The 16,463-nt window shown below is 40.3% G+C and overlaps 1 protein-coding gene across 1 annotated transcript in view; it reads left to right on the top strand.

Moving 5' to 3' along the window:
- Window positions 1-15,753, top strand: part of efna5b (ephrin-A5b) — a 74,391-nt gene extending 58,638 nt beyond the window's left edge. Inside the window, exons 3-5 of the mRNA XM_085910015.1 lie at window positions 11,955-12,020; window positions 12,395-12,475; window positions 14,013-15,753. Of these exons, the coding sequence (XP_085766141.1) occupies window positions 11,955-12,020; window positions 12,395-12,475; window positions 14,013-14,140 (275 nt within the window). The 3' untranslated portion in view covers window positions 14,141-15,753. The remainder of the gene's footprint in view (window positions 1-11,954; window positions 12,021-12,394; window positions 12,476-14,012) is intronic.
- Window positions 15,754-16,463: the final 710 nt, after the last annotated feature.

Raw genomic sequence — 16,463 nt, 5'->3', positions numbered from 1 at the left:
AAGATATACCTTCCATCATACTCCTCTTCTTCATCTCATGATAAATGTTCAGTTGTCTGCGTCTTAGCATTAGTACTGAGTCACTTTGAGGTTATCGCAAGTTGATGGGTGCTTAAAACAAGCAAAAACCTCCGTTACTCAACTGCATCGGGAGCAACAAATGGAAGGTTCAGGGAATCCAGTCAAAATAAACTTCAATACATTCGTAAAGATCAATATGGTATGTTGAATTAAGTGAAGTTAATTCAAAAGATGAAATATATTTATTTTTTGACATAGATACAAATATGTTTGAAATGACCCATTCACACTAAATATGTGTATTACAAACATTTAATTGTTAGTTGAAATCTTATTTCTTGAGATTTTGTTTCCTGTAAGCTTTAGTCATCACTTTGTATGCAGTGATTTTATGGGTTTCTCTTTTTTTTAACTTAAGTACTATTTTTTTTTTGACATAATCTAATGTATTGAGATGCACTTCTATATTGGAACATATTTCATATACTGTACACGTTATTAGTCTGTTCATATAAGATTAAGTTAAGGCACTTGAAATGTGCCTTTATGGGGTAAAAGATGATTGAGAGATGTTAGTCCTCCCACAAAAGGCACGTTGCTCTTGGGAGATGGAGGAGTGGGCGCAGTCGCTAGCATATGTCAAATTTAATACAGAACTTGAAAATTGATGGCACATTTATGTTCTGAAATGGGGGACCATTAGTTTCATGTCTGGTTTATGCATTATTGATTCAGCTGTTTGGAGGGAACGTTTTAAGGTTTGTGCACTTTTTGCACTAATGAGGGAAAACAAGTTTCTCTCCAGGCAAGATTAACTGAATACTCAGACATAACATTGACAAGAATGGCAGACCTCTGCCAGGGATGAACAATACAAATTTGCATCTTTTTTAAATGATGCATTACTGAGAAGTTAGGTGGAAATTAGTCAAATATATCCTGAAGCATCACCAAAAGTTTGTGGAATTTCTTTGCTCATCGACACGGCCTACATGTTTGTGATCAAACCTCATGTATCAAGTATTTTAACCGTGGAACTTATTCCCCACAATAAAGTCGCCTTCACTGTACTCTAAAGCCGGAACACAGTCAGTTTCAAACTACTTGAAATTGAATGAACTAGAATCTAAATGTCATTTATTTATTAACTTAACAGTGTTAAATGGGCTGAAAACATTTTTAAATCAACAAATCGCTCTTCAAATGAAGTAAAATGAAATTCTTCGTCATTTTTAAATAAAAGTGTAACAGTTAATCAGTGCCGTTTCAATAGAGCACTCTACATTTAACAACAATAACAGTAACAACTAGAATTGCAATTTCTGGAAAAATGATGAACTGGAAAAATAAAAAGAAATAAATGATGATAAAGATAAATAGGAAAAATGATAAACGGGAAAATAAAAAGGGAAATAAATGATGATAAATCATGATAAAATAAATGGGGAAAATGATAAACGGGAAAAATATAAAGACAAATAAATGATGATAAATGATGAGAAACCAAATTAATTTAAAAAATAAAAAGGGAAATAAATGATGATATAAATGGGAATATTCATTCAGTTGCCCAATGTGGGAATCGAAAACATGACACTGAGGTTAGGAGTCTGATGCTCTACCAACTGAGCTAACCAGGGTCATACTATTGGAACGGTGGAATTCACTAAATGTGGGGCAAAATGGGAGCAAGCGCGTGAATTTGTGTAATGGTTCGCCTTCACACAATAATGGCTAGCTTCATAGCGCTAGCAGCTAATGTAGCGTACCAATGGATGTCTGTCTGGAAAATCATTCAGGATTGCGAGTCATTCTTTTAGAAAAGGCTGGTGTCTTTTCCTTGTGTCATTTATTGGGAGACTTTTGGTGCGTATTACCCCCACCATGCCTCCGGAGTCTGGAATCAATGCTCTAACGTTGTCTGCTGCAGTACAATAATGATTCAAACCTCCAAGTTTTTCCGCAAAATGTTGGTCAAATTCCAAATTGTCCAGCCGTTCGGCCGTTGGCTAACACTATTGTGTTTTCTCCCCAAGCAACAGCACAGAACGGGTCAGCCGATTAGGGCTTTGATTGCAAAGATGTGTTTTCTCCATCGGCAACTTTTTATGCTCGCCATTAACTGAAGTGTAACCATAGATTGCTATCCAAGCTTAATTTTACATTTTTCACTCGTCCTGCTCCACCACACCTTAATGGGACCCTTGCAAAGTTTACTGTTGATTCTGTGCTGGAAAACTAAACTGGAGGCCTTACACTTATCTGACTATTTATCTTTATCAAAATTCGCAATAAACTCCTTGTCATTTTGACCCAAATTACACAGTGTCTTGCTAATGAAGATGAGAGGAGGTGGAGAGCAGGATAGGGGTTAGCGGTGGGTTACACAACTCCCCCACTTGCTCATGTCACTACTTGTAACGTTTATTTTTTGCTGCTGAGAGATGCTTGTCCTGGGGGCCAGATTAAATTACCCTGCGACCGACGAGGCTTCCATGGAACACATGCATTTGGCTGTAGCACGGCGTATTGCTTTTGTGTCCCGCGGCTTCATTGGCTATTGAATGATTCTAGCATACTGGCTCTTTGGCTAGCATGGCGGATATTAAAGTCATCTAGCATGAAGTCGTCTGACATGTGATTTCCCCGCCGCCATTGTGTCCAGCTCCAATGTCCATAAAAAGCAGGCGGGACGGCCGCTGACGGATTGGCCTGTCTCTTTGGTGGACAGAATCTAGAGCTGAAGGAAGATAGAGGGGTAGTTACATTAAGGCAAATACACTTGTACCATTCATTCATCTACTTGCGTCTGTTTCATTCTCTACTATCGTCATCACCACCATCAAGCAAACTTTCACTGCAGTAGAAGTACAAGAGACCTCTCAAACGGCATCTTTGTATTCCGATGCAGTTCCAATAATCCCGTGATAAATACAACTATTCAACTGAGGCAGTTAAATTAAAGCACTAGACGGGCAACCTAATTGCTGTGATTCTCTCAGGTTACATTTGGGTTTAATATGCCGTTATTGTGAATATTCAGGAGTTAAGATGGTGGGGGAAAAAAACACAGCAGCTCAGACTTGATTATCTCTAATCTTTTATCTCTAATCCTTTTAAAAGAGCAAAACTGAATGCCACAGCTGCGGAAAATCTTTGGCTAATCTTGTTTATGTGCCACCAGCAGGTCTACTGGCTTTGCTTTATGGTGATCTGAGTGTTAAATATTGTTTCAGGACACTCTCTGTTTCCTGTGTGCGTAGCGTGCTGACATGCTTGGTTCAATGTATTAACAAGAGAGCGTTTGAGCCAACTGTTGCAAACTGGTGACAACAGTTATCTGTAAACAATTGTTTCAACATTCATCACAAGATAGCCTTCTTACGACCGGGACTAAAGCAACCATAAAATAATGAACGATTTGGCCTATTCTGTATTCATAATTGTTATTTTACCAAGCAGCTTATTCAATAGAATTTCCAATAGGATATTGAAATGACAAAATATTTCATAGTTGCAGCCTTAGTCACGATTCAGCGGCTGTACCCATCTAGTGAGGTGGTTTGGATATAAAATGCCACATTACCCAAATATCTTTCTAAGCAGATGGATTTTTGGTAGCGAGTTCTGACTGGGGGGTAAATGTTGCAGATTTAATGTCAAGGCGTCATGTTGAGTTCTGTAATTAAACTGTTAATTTCTGAATCAAACAAGAAGCCCAATGCATTGTGATCAGCTGCACAAGGTTGGTCCAAAGAGGATTAATTGGTACAGATACGAGGATAATTGCTGGCAAACCATGATCAAGTCTATTAATAATGTAAAGACGTGGGTAAGGAAGGTTTAAAGATTTAGCAAATATGTGTAACACTCAAATTGCGTCCTGGCTGCCGCCTAAGTCAAAAAGTAGAAATACATTAATTGAGCCATATTCGTATCTGTCTTCAAAGCGTCTCAAGTACTTTTGTGTGATCCATGTACAAAGTTTCAGGGAGTGTTCTTTGCGAATTTACGCCAACTAGCAAACAGATGATGATCAAAATAATACTTAAACACGCTTGATGGAGGCAATCTGCTAATCATGTATTTCTTTTCCCATCCATCTGTTAATTGAAAAAAGTATGTCCATTCATCCGTCACATCAGGGAAATGGGTGAGCTGGCGCTTATCCCAGTTGACTTTGGGCAAGATGCGTGGTTCACCCTTACCTGCTTGCCAGTCGGTTGCAGAGCACGTAGAAAATTAACCATTCATGCTCATATCCACGCCTTCAAAAGCAACTGAAGACCATGCAAACTTCACACAGAGACCAGAGCTGAACACCTAAACATCAACCTGCCAGACAAACGTTTCCACAACCAATTAGTTAAACTACTAAAACAGCATAAATAAATAGATCGGAGCCCTAAACATGATCCCTGGGGCCCCTTCGCGTAACAGACAAGAGACTCAGAAAAAAGGAGCCACGTATTAATGAGTGTTTATTTTTTTTTTTTTTATAAAAACTGACTGCAATAGTAATCCAATAAAACTAAAAAAAAACATAGTTTTATATTCACCAATCATCCAAATGTAGTGCTTGATTAACTAGGGCAACAGAATGACCTTTTAGTTCCCTGCAGGAAAAGTAATTAAGACAATAACATCCAATCTAAGTAACATAGAATGTTGCCATAGCTGCATAAATAAACACTACATCACATTTCCAGTTTGAAAGTGTTGACGAGCTCTGCAGCTCAGCACAGACTCAGCAGTTAGACGGTGACCTTGTAGCACATTTGCCTTCCTTGTGTGAGTGCATAGTGTTGTGTGGTGTTGCGTAGCTAACAGAGAAAATTGTATGCATCATTAGCCGCCCAAGTAGGCCATACTGCACACCTGCACCAGACACAAATGCCAATGTGTCCTGTGACAAAGGTCACCATCCTTGAACGTCGAGATTAGTCATAAATTCTGCACTCATGTACTATATGAGGGGGAGCAGTATATTTTTTAAAGGATTCGTGACATGGTTTATTGGGAAATTTTGGATGAGGAGTTTCCCCAATCGTTATTTCCCTACAGGTCTCACTCATATTTAAAACGGTCCTTAATGGAATACATACATATAGTTCATGCATGCATAAACAGCCATCGTGGCCGTTTGTCATCTCTAATAAAATTCAGCAGCTGAGGCAAAAGCAGGATGAAAAATGAATAGTCAGTGGTATGATTGATTAGCTTTCTTGTTTGTAGATTAGTATTAAGACGTCACATCATATTTATGTGCAGAAAGCGCGGCTTAATGATGTTTTCGCCTCTGCAGTTTACTGCGGGTCGAGAGGTGATTTTTGTTGCATCTGAAGAAATTAAATAAGACGAGGCGGCGCGCTCTGCTCTGCTAACCAAAAGAGATTCATCAGCATGAGTGGGGCAGCGGGAGTGTACTCACACGGAGGTCATCATTCTTCAGTTTTGTTTAATATCAGCATCATGTCACCGTCAGGAATATATATTTGCATATTATACGAGAAGTGAACTGGAATTATTATATAATTGACATGAATCGGGACTTTTATGATTTTTCTTTCAAAAACTTATTTTGCCTGATTGAAAATCTAGTTTTGATACATTGTAAAAATGCCTCCAAAGAAAAATAATATTAAAAAAGTACGTATGACTGTTGGGAATGTTAAAATGTCAGTGCAAAAAAAATCAACAATATATGATCTTGGAACAGATGATTACAATATGAAAATAGGTTACGAAATACAGTACAAACAAATCTGACATCAACCAGCATCCCAAAACACATTGCGGTCTACCTCGGAGTTTCCATTGTAAATCCTTTTTATTGGCGCAATGTCTTTATTGGACACTGAGGTGCTTTGCAAAATGTAGCAACATTGGAGCTAAATATTAAATGTTACTTGTGGAACCCACTCATAAAATAGTAGTTCAGTTTAAATGTGCTGGGGATTTTTTTTCCCGCAAAAGCGTCTTTGGCTTCTGAGGTGGGTTATTGTCAGTGTGTGTCAAAATCAACAGCGGGATTTAAAACCGTAGCGCTGAGCACATACATAAGCAATTCAGCAAAAGCTAGCATTAAGAGTGAGGAGTGAGTGAGTTTCTTGGACAGACAGGAGAGATAAGCGAGGACAGCAGGAGCGCTTCTTGGGTCAGGGATCACAAGGCTGCGGCGGTTTAAGTGAAAGCCATCTCCTGGAATGCTGATGCAAGCATGTTTTTTTCATAATATGAACACCATCTTGTATTTGAGTAATCTGAAAGAGGGCAGATATCCAATATCAGCTCATCTGAAAAGATAGCCAGGCTGACTGGGTGGGATACTTGATGCGGTTGTGTGGTGATTCTCTAAGACCACAGCTTTAGGTACAGTGGATCTGCATTCCTAGCATTCCAAATTTCATCAAGTAGCATTTTTCATTCCATACTGTATTGCTTCCTCTGGCATCTCTTACAAACATTAGAGATGATAGTGTTTCTGGACAAATTAAAAAGGGGTTCAGTGTTTAGAGTCGGGATCGTTAGCTCTTTGGGAGGATGACTAATGGTGACAAAGAGCTGGCGCCCGTTCCATTGGCGGCACAAGGGTGGAACCTGCATATGGGTGCTGCCATAACGCAGCCCTCTCATCTGTTTGTATGAAGAATCAAGCCTGTCACCGGCATGGAGTTATGTGCCTTGGACCTTCACGCACATACGCATGTGTCGCCTATTTTCTACGCACATGAATGAAGAGGGATAGTAGCCACACCCTGTCTAGAATACGTTATTACGGGCCCGATTGATGGACGGCTTTCCCACTTCCTCTTTTGCTCCTCCATTTTCACAGCACATCCTCCGTGTTCACCTCACATCCCTCATAATCAAAGCCTTATTGGCTCATAAATGTGTAATTGTAAAATATAGAGAAAAGAAAGATTTGCACACAAGAGGATATTAACTCATTCACTACCATTGACGACTATAAATGTCAAATAATCGATTTTTACTGGGCTGGCACTGAACGAGTTAAACACAAACTCAGCATTTTCACCAAGTGTGTCGGACCTCATAATGTCAAGCTTATGTTTACTTGGGAACATACGACATCCATCCACTCATCCATTTTCTTTCGGTGGATTAATTCTCACATACTGGTTCATTCCAAAGTAGATTGATATACCTGGTGTCCATGCATACTTGGATACAAAACAGCTTCAAACATGCTCACCAGACAGAAACAAGACAAAGAGCTCAAACGTGAGAGAATTCAGAGAAAAAAAAGAAACCTATCCTAAGTATGTGATGTGCGTTCCCATATTTGCCGACCACAATTAGTGATGCTTTAACCGGGTGTCTTTAGAAGCTGATCTCGATTCACCACCATGAAGACGATATAATTGGTCCTTAACCTGTGACCTGTATTGATAATTCCCAATTATTCCCAATTGTTTATTTCCCATGCATTATTGTTATCCCTCCTTCTTCCGTCATTATGCTTATTAATGCACACTCACACATGCTTGCACTTTGAGCCTTGGGTGGAAACCAAGGCCATAACAACAATATTATGATTGCAGGAGATAGACTAAGTGCAGCAATGAAACATTATGTACTGTGATTTATTATAGTGTGGTTGCTTTAAAAAGCTCAACTCCACAAATCACAGTTTATTGTGATTTAAATATGAATACGACCAACGTGTCAATGCAACTTTGGATCACAGTTTAGTCTTGTCGATTTTCAACACACCACTAAAAGTTATAGATAATTATGGATGAGGAAAATTGGTTGGAAATTACAATCAGTAGACATTTGACCTCAATTAGTTTGGGCTGATTCCACCAAGGTGTCAATCCTGAATGTATGTGTTAAATTCTTAGAATCTGCTGTTAAACAACATAGTGGAGTGATTTACAGGAAAGCAAATAAGAAGGAAAACACAGAGCCATTTCCTTTCACCCTTGTTATTCCTCATTGATGTGACCTCTTCACCTTGGCATTGGTTGCCTAAATAATGACTTTGGTTTACATCGGCTAGAAGCTTGAAGATGTCAGGCCATTGGGACATGTCTCCGCAGCTGCGTGCATGCAATTTCTTCTATTTCCCTACTTCATCATTTCTTTCCTGTAGCGCGCTCACCACAGTAGCATCTGCTTAATGGGCCTCAGCACTGTGGATGCTCTTCCATCTTCTTACTCCCTCACAGCATGCAGACAGGCACGAGCACGCATGTAGATTCTCGATGATGATCTGTAGTTTTTACTGTTTTCTTCTATTTGTTGCTAGGTGCATGCTGTTCTTGACAATGGATGCACTATTTAAAAGTCATCCCCGGATGCCTGCCTTACTTCTAACTTTTCTGAAGTCTACTCTTTCATTGTCTCCTTGCCCTAGAGACAAACTTTGCAAATGCTCTCATTAGTAAATGCAAATGTACACATGACAAAGCAAAGTTTTACCCATATTTATCAGTGCGGCCCTCTCTCTTGGTTTATATAAACCCAGACTCCTGGAATCTGCTGTTCCCAAACACAGCTGCATTTTCGTAAAGCCAAAACCAACTCGGCGCGACGTTCCTTTCTCCGGTGAGCTGGCAGAGCTACCCGGTTCGGAATGTTCTGCACTGGAATCCTCATTCTGTTTCGCCCACATTGACGTCATAGTCAAGAAATCGTGTACGAGAAATCTGCTAGTATTAATAATCGATATGAATTACCTCTCTGAGAAGAGATTTTCATTCAAAATATCTCACAACACTTGAATAGATATGACATGTTTTTGGTTTTAGCAATCACTATTGAGCATTTGGACATATATATAAAAAAGTAATAACCATACTGCACCCGTATTTCTAATGTCATGCTGGGAATAAAATAAAAGGGAATAACTTCTGGTTGGCTCTCTGCCGCCGGCTCATTTCAATATAAAGGTCCTGTTAATGGTGCACTCTGAAGAACAGCAGATGTTCAATGTGAATTCTGCGTGTAAATGTCAGCGCTAATCATCATCGTCATCACTATCACAGCCGGCGACAGATTCAAAATGCAACCCTTTAACTATTTCATTGTTAAAATGAGCGCCGCTGTATTTATTTACAGACTGTGGTCAAAGCATATGGCAGTTGAATTCTCGTCCTAGTATGCATCCTTAGAAGAAAAAAAAAGCATAAAAGGCATTGAAACCATGAATTTAAAAACAAGGTCTTAATTGGCATTAACAAGACAATCTTTCAAAAGTCTTAAAATAATTTAAGACATATCTATGATTTTATGATTGTAAGCAGTTTTAAATATACAGATTGATTTACATGATTTAAAAGTAATTACAGAACAGGCTCTGAACAAAATGGACTCTCGTGTGAGGCAGACATGCTAACCACTTGGTCACCAAGCTACCCCAAGATCATTTTGTAGGAAGAAATTCTTTACCCATGATATAAACAATATTTTCCAGCGACCGCAGAAATTTCCAACGGAATGGTCAAGGAAATGTGTTTTGCAGATAACATTACAGATGCAATAAGGTTTGGCTCGATGCGTGATTGAAACAATACAGCACCTAAGCCGCGTTGAGCCCACCTGTTTGTTTTTCCGTAATTGGATTCTGCTTCATTCCATTTGCCTTAATGCTGATGCATAATGCAATGTACTGCAGGGACCGGCCATTACCAGCTTTGGGACAGGGCTTGAAGAAGTAACCTGACCCGCCGTCCTGACCCGCCAAATATCCCTGCAGCCCCCCCCTCCTTCTGCCCATCTCTGGGACAGCATTTCTCAAAGCCGCCCCTCTGCTCATTCTGCATGGATTGATGGAGGAGGCTGGCTGGTCTGATGGGAACCAGAATAGCAGGTGTTGATGTTAGAGCGTACTAGAACAATAAACCGGCTCTATGCCGTATGTTAATCCAAAATAAACAGGCACAGGCATGGGCCGCATGGGCCAGGGTGGAGGGATCCTCTTCAGAATTTGAGCTTTCTGCTAACAAGACAGTCATGTGGAGCCAAAGCTTCATCTTTCTTTTGTAGAAGCAACAACACACCCCGGTCATGGGGAGCGTCCCAGACATTGACACATCCGGGCTTGGCCGCTGGACTTTTCCCACTAGGATGGAGCCAAATTCATGGACTTCCTTTTTAAACATTTGGGGATCGTATTTCGGAGCATATTTCCAGTTGACTATTAATATAGATGCACAGTTTTAATATCAACTTTCACGTAAAAATTAATTTCAATCAAATATAGAGAAGTTACTAAGCCTAAGTGTCATGTATATTTACTATTATTGTCAGCTGCTATATAAGATCATTCCCAATTTCCTCACAACAGTGCGGTTCAATACATCAAAATAAAAAAGTTTTGATTGAAATAGATTTCTTCTAATTGTGTTCACTATTCAGAGTATCTAATTGCAGCTGTAAATATCTTGTAGCTTGGAGAACTTTGGCCTCTGTCGTGGACACACACTAATAAAAAGCGCCCTCTTGTCGCTCATGTAATGTTTTTATAACTCATTCGCCGTAGACCATGTGTGCTGTGAACAAACGTCTAAATATGCCAGCGGCTCAGCTTCACTGTCATCACGACGGAGACCCCTCCACGCGCTCTTTGCCCTTTTTTTGTGGCAGCCGTATTTCTCTCGCGACCAGCTGCCGCCACTAAGTAGCTCGTGTCGATGGCCGGGGCTCAGATCTGCCCACGACGATGGTGATGATGATGAAGATAAGACATCTGGAGGATGTGTGCGTGCCACTAAGTGTGTGTTTGTTAGCTTTGTGTGTGCGTCAAATATAATAGTGGAAGATAAGAAGAGTAACATTCATTGTGCGACTATGGCCGAGGTTCGTTAACGTGTGTCGAAATAATAACGATCAGGGCTGGCGCTCTCTACTCTGCTGTGGAAAAGAGCATCTAATCTGATCTCCAGTCACCTACCGCACACGCTGACACATGACCGAGGAGCACATAAAAGCTGATGTAGCGTCAACATTAACGCTAACAGAGCACTCGAGAGGGATAACACCGGCAAGATGGAGGCTTGATGAGCTGTGGAAATTTGGAGGAAAAAAAAAAATAAGTATGCCTTTGATAGGAAAACGTCTTCAGGATTTTATATTCATTTAGAAAAACGCAAGTCAGCAGTAGCTATCTTTATATCTGCTCCCCTCTAATAAGAGTTGAATCATTTTGGTGATGACTGAGGGTGTCTGATGAGGACAACTAAGGTACTTTAAAACAACTATTGTTTTGTGTTAAAACCCAAAGTCGTGACCTGTGTATTTTTAAAACGCTCCCCAGGATGGATGGTCCCGTTGCACTCCAAGTGACATGTGTTTGACCCCCTCACCCCCAATCCTCGTTTTAGTGGAGACAACACCTGGTGCCACACTACGTTGCCATTAGTGGTCAACAAGCACACACGCTATATTGGCACGAGGGATTATAAGAGCACTCTGTTGCCTGACAGGGCACATGTGGCACAGCCTGTACACGAGCTGCGAGTGGATCTTTTGTCTGAGCACTCAGAAAAGACACACCTGAGCTTTGTCTAAGGGAAGATTTTTCAAGAATGATATACTTTTTTTTAATTTGTGAAAAATAAAGTTGTCATTTTTTCATATTTTCCTTCAAATAAAATGTAAAATTTTCAGTTTTCTAATAATATACTTATTTTTCAAGCTTGAGTAAATGAAGTCATAGTTTTACTTTTACCAAAATAAAACCATGATAAAATAAATAAATAAATAAATAAATAAATATACATACGTGGCACCTGTGTTGAAATAAGGACGATCTTAGTTTTTGCACGGCAATGCTATTCTCATAATGTTCCTTTTATTTCTTTGGAGTGTAGCCCTTAAATGTCTTTTTTTTTTTGTTGGTTGTTGGCCGATGCGTGCGATGCATCATTAATCCTCTCCTCCAATTTAAATGTTTTGCTTTCCAGCCTCCACCGTCGCTGAGAACGGGAAGAAAACCTGCCTGAAGCTGAAGGTTTTCGTCCGACCATCAAGTAAGTGCTAAGCAAGGCTTTGTAAGTGGAGCCTGTTGAAATGCACAGTTAGTGTGTTTAGAAAACAACAATAACAAAGAGCTCGATGTCGTCTCTGAAATTCACAACAAAGCTTTTTTTGCTGGCTGTCCCGACATGCCGCTCTCATTTGTCTCCAAACTGCCGCTACTCGCTAAGAATATGTTTGACTTAAATAAACAAACATCCAAAGTAGGAGGCCAGCTCTCGTCCTCCGTATTTCATCTGAATGTTGCCATGAGCTTTGTTGCTTGACGTGTTGACTGGTAGGGCTGAGAGGGGGGCTTCAAATGTCTACCTGGGGTGTATAAACCTCTATTGATGATGATTTCATTCTCCCTATCTTCTGTTTATAGACAGCTGTGTGAGAACTATAGGTGTACATGACCGTGTTTTTGATGTTAACGACAAAGTAGACAATACGTTAGAACCACGAGGTTAGTATGGCTTCCTGCTTTTTTTTTACTCTCTTCGTACATCTGTCTGCCTCCATGCCTTTCTCTCGTCACGCTGTCTGAACTTCACATCCCTCGCATGATCTCCTCAAAGTCCAACAAAGCTCCATGCCTTCACAAAGATATTTGGTTAAGTTAGTGGAGCAATTTTCAGACAAATTAAATAATGTCACTCTCCGATGAAAACATTAACAAGAATTACAAAATTTGATATTGAGACTTTCACAGCTCTAGATTAAGATGATTTTTTTTTTAAAGCAGAAAAAAATGCAAGTAAAATTAGAACCACTTTTGCAACTACATTTTTTGTCTTTGATTCCATTTCCGTACTCATGAGTCTGTATTTTGTTGTCGGGACACACATGGCGCAGTCGTCACGACAGGATATTCTGACTTTGGTTTAGAATTGCATTGCACATTGACATGTGAAGACAACGTGCGGACGTGCAAAGGCCTTTGACATTGATGCCCTACCTTCCGCTCTTTGCGCCTGGCCCCTTGCCCACACTGCCGTGCCTGCTTCTACAGTACTGTCTACACTTTGCATGCCTCAGTCGTTTGCGATGCTTGCTTCAAAACATGAGCTGTGCATGCGCACTGCCTGATACTAGCTTTGTAATGTCTGCTTTGCCCCTTTGCATGGTCCTGCTCCTTTACTGCTCATAGAAAGTGCTCACCTCGGAGAATAACGCTCTACAGTGGTACTTTGACTCACACGGCCTTTTGTATTTCATACGTTACAAGTCGGCGCTTGGTTGATTTTTTTTCTTAAAGAAGTTGGGAGCCAAAATTGGGGTTAAATGCGAGCTTCCAATACGAGTGAAGATGAAAAAAAAAAGGTTTTTTAATGCCCTCACAAGTGGCCGATAAAATCTATTCTGTTTACTCGATCAAAACAGTCAAAAAAAGAAATATAAATAGCGAACACTCACATGGAGCTGCTGTCAGCCACAATTCACACTTGTTCGCTTACCAACAGCTTTTGATTTCACTAATTAGCCAATGAAAACTAGAGTTACACCTACACTTGACATGGTCAGTTTATTTCTTCACGCTATCCTTGACCCCCAAATTTGTGGTGTTTATTGGGGAACACGGACCCCCGTATACACAGCTAAAAAAACAAAATAAAAAACTATCTGGATCAAAAAAAGACTTCCCAACAATTTAGGTCAATTTGACCCAACTCTCCATTTTTGGAGTTGTTTGATAACGAAACGACCGAATCTTTTTGACGTATGCAAAATTGACTTAAACTTGGTGCCACAATGAATCAAATTCACAAATCAAGGTACCACTGTATTTTTATGACATAGCAACCCAAGTTCATATGGCAACTCAGAATCCACTAATCTATACATAGTGTCTAATAAAGTTAACACGAGTCAATAATCCTTATGTGGCTCTATTATTTTTATACTCCCACTTAATCTGACAAACAATGGAAGGATTTGATGTGGAATCAAAAGACTGTTAATATTTGAATGTAAAGTGGCATTCTTTCCCCCCCATTGTTTAGACGACACGAGCCATGAACCCGCCGAGCCCTCCCGGAGCGAGGAAACAAACGCTGCACCGCACCCGCCCCCTTCCAGTCGACTCGTGGCTTCATTGCTGCTCAGCCTGGCGGCGCTCTTCATCTTATAGCGCCCCCACCTGTCCCGGAGGGGCAATTTACACCCAGCGTGGCCTGAATCTGCCCATGGTTGCAGGGAAAAGGGGTGGGATTTGAGGGTGGAGCTTGTTTGCTTGATTGGGGCATCCCAGCAGGCTTTGCAAGAAATCCCTCGATTTTTGTTTTTCCCCAGACAAAGTTTTAAGTGTCTCGCCGTTTGTGAGTGGGGAAAAAAGCGGGAGAGACAACCCCCCTCGCAAACCTAAGATGCCAAATCTATTTTTTTTTCTGACACTTAGTGATTCTTACTTTCCTGTGACAGCGCTTTACATTGTTTTTAACCATTTCAGCACACACAAATGCAGTACACACACACAAACACACACACACACACACAAACATATGCTCAACAAATCTCTTCAGTGTTTTGTTGTTCTTACCATGTTGTGTTCAGTAGCATCATTTACAGAGTAGGAAAGTGAAGACAGTAGACTCTTAGGAAGGACTGTACATAAGTGTGTAGGTATCTCTCTCCGTTGTGTTGGCTTCGTGTTCTGCTCGGTGCATAAAGTCTGACGTTTGACCCAGCGGGTCAAAACGATGGCAATGAAGGAAACGGACTTGCAGTTTGGGAGCCCAAGCACAGCCTGCACCTTAACCTAATGATGTCCAGTTGTTTTCTAATTTAATAGTAACACCCAACTGTGTCAGAGGAGGATAAGCTACTGTATATACATGACCGAGGATGGGCATTTGACGAAATTCCCCATAATTGACAATGGGGGGAAATTAACGATTAATTAATCGTATTTTTTTTTTAATGCAATTTACTTTCAGCATGTTCTGAGCTCCAATTTCCACAACAGGGTTATGTTGGGCAGAGGAATATTATCCACAGAACCACCTCAATTGTGACAAAAAGACATAATTAATCAACAATCAATTCCACACATTGGATCCAATTCTTCGCTGTCGATTATTCAAGAAATCCAAACCCAAAGTCTCGTGGTTTGCTGCGTATAACAAAACAGAGAAATGTAGACTCCCAGCAGGCGCTTTGTGGGCCGCTACTAGATGGAGGATCGATGTCTTTTAGGAGTTGCAATTTCACGGCAGCAGTCACACTCATTTTGTGTTTACTGAGCTGGACAAAGAACTGTTCTCTTGGCTCCATCCATTTACGCTATATGCTCGCATCCATAATCCAAATCCAAAGATTGAAAATTGTTAGAAGCTTAAAGGACCCTTTCACCTCACCAGTGGTAATGGGTCAGATATTAGTCAGTGGATTCTAAAAGAGGCTAGCTGCAGGTACACGGCACTGATTCATTGCTCTGCTTAATTCAATGCAAAGCACAGCAGTTCTGTCCTTTTTGCTTTATACAGATAGCACTTATAATCAAGGATACAGTCACTGTGTTTAATACCATTCAGCTTCATTCCGTCACAATCGCTCCTGCTGTCTTTTTCTCAAAGATTGGGAAAACTCCAAAAAGTGCCAAATAAGCCCCCAGAAAACACACAGAAAAGTAGATGCCCAATGTCGGCTCCTCGTATTGCTGGTTTAAGTGACTCTAATGAGGTTCAAATGATAGGCATGCGGACCCCATGTTGCCGCAAAGGGGAGTTATTCCTGGTATTAAAAATAGACGGAAGGGGGGTCTCGGGAGAAGGGGTGTAGATTTCATTTGGGGCGGCGGGGTTATAAGGCAACGGTGACCTTGCTGTTTGAGGGAAGTGGTGAGTGACGGAAATGGAATCCCGCGGGAGGGGTTCCGAGACGTGGGGTAGCTGAAGGTAATATCATTGTTGAGGGTGCATGGTGTGAAGTAAATAAATGAATAAAAATTCATGAAACTTTTTGGAAAATGCAGTTTGGAATCATTCATTCTTCACAATTGGAACGTGTTAAGGCCACACTGAAAAATGTACATGAGGAGAATCAAGTCATAATTTTCAAAGCAAATAAGAAACGTTAAAAAATCGTAAAAAAGGTCAACTAATGCCCCAAATGATAGATTTTTTTTCCCCCACATAAATAGTTTTTACAGTACAAATAACGACTTGATTCTTGTAGTTTGACGTTACTTTTTTTTTTTTTTTTGCTTTCTTTTCACTGTGGCCCTCATGCGCCTTCAAACACTTTCATGTTTGCTTATTTCAACTTTTCAAATGTGTCTCTGCCTTTGTAGCCTATCAAAGCCTTTTTTTTTATTAGCTATGCTAAAAATGTACACTAGCTACACAGCTGTTGCTTGACTTCAGGTCAATGAATGAGGTATCTATGTCACAATGGACATTTTCCGTTCCATCAGAAAACCAGCTTCAAGTTGACCCTCTTTTATGATTACCAAT

The sequence above is a fragment of the Syngnathus leptorhynchus genome, chromosome 4 (assembly GCF_054491065.1).
Source record: "Syngnathus leptorhynchus isolate UIUO chromosome 4, UIUO_Slep, whole genome shotgun sequence".
Lineage (NCBI taxonomy): Eukaryota > Metazoa > Chordata > Actinopteri > Syngnathiformes > Syngnathidae > Syngnathus > Syngnathus leptorhynchus.
Note: the sequence above shows the minus strand (reverse complement) of the source record. Positions and strands in the feature narration are given on the sequence as shown.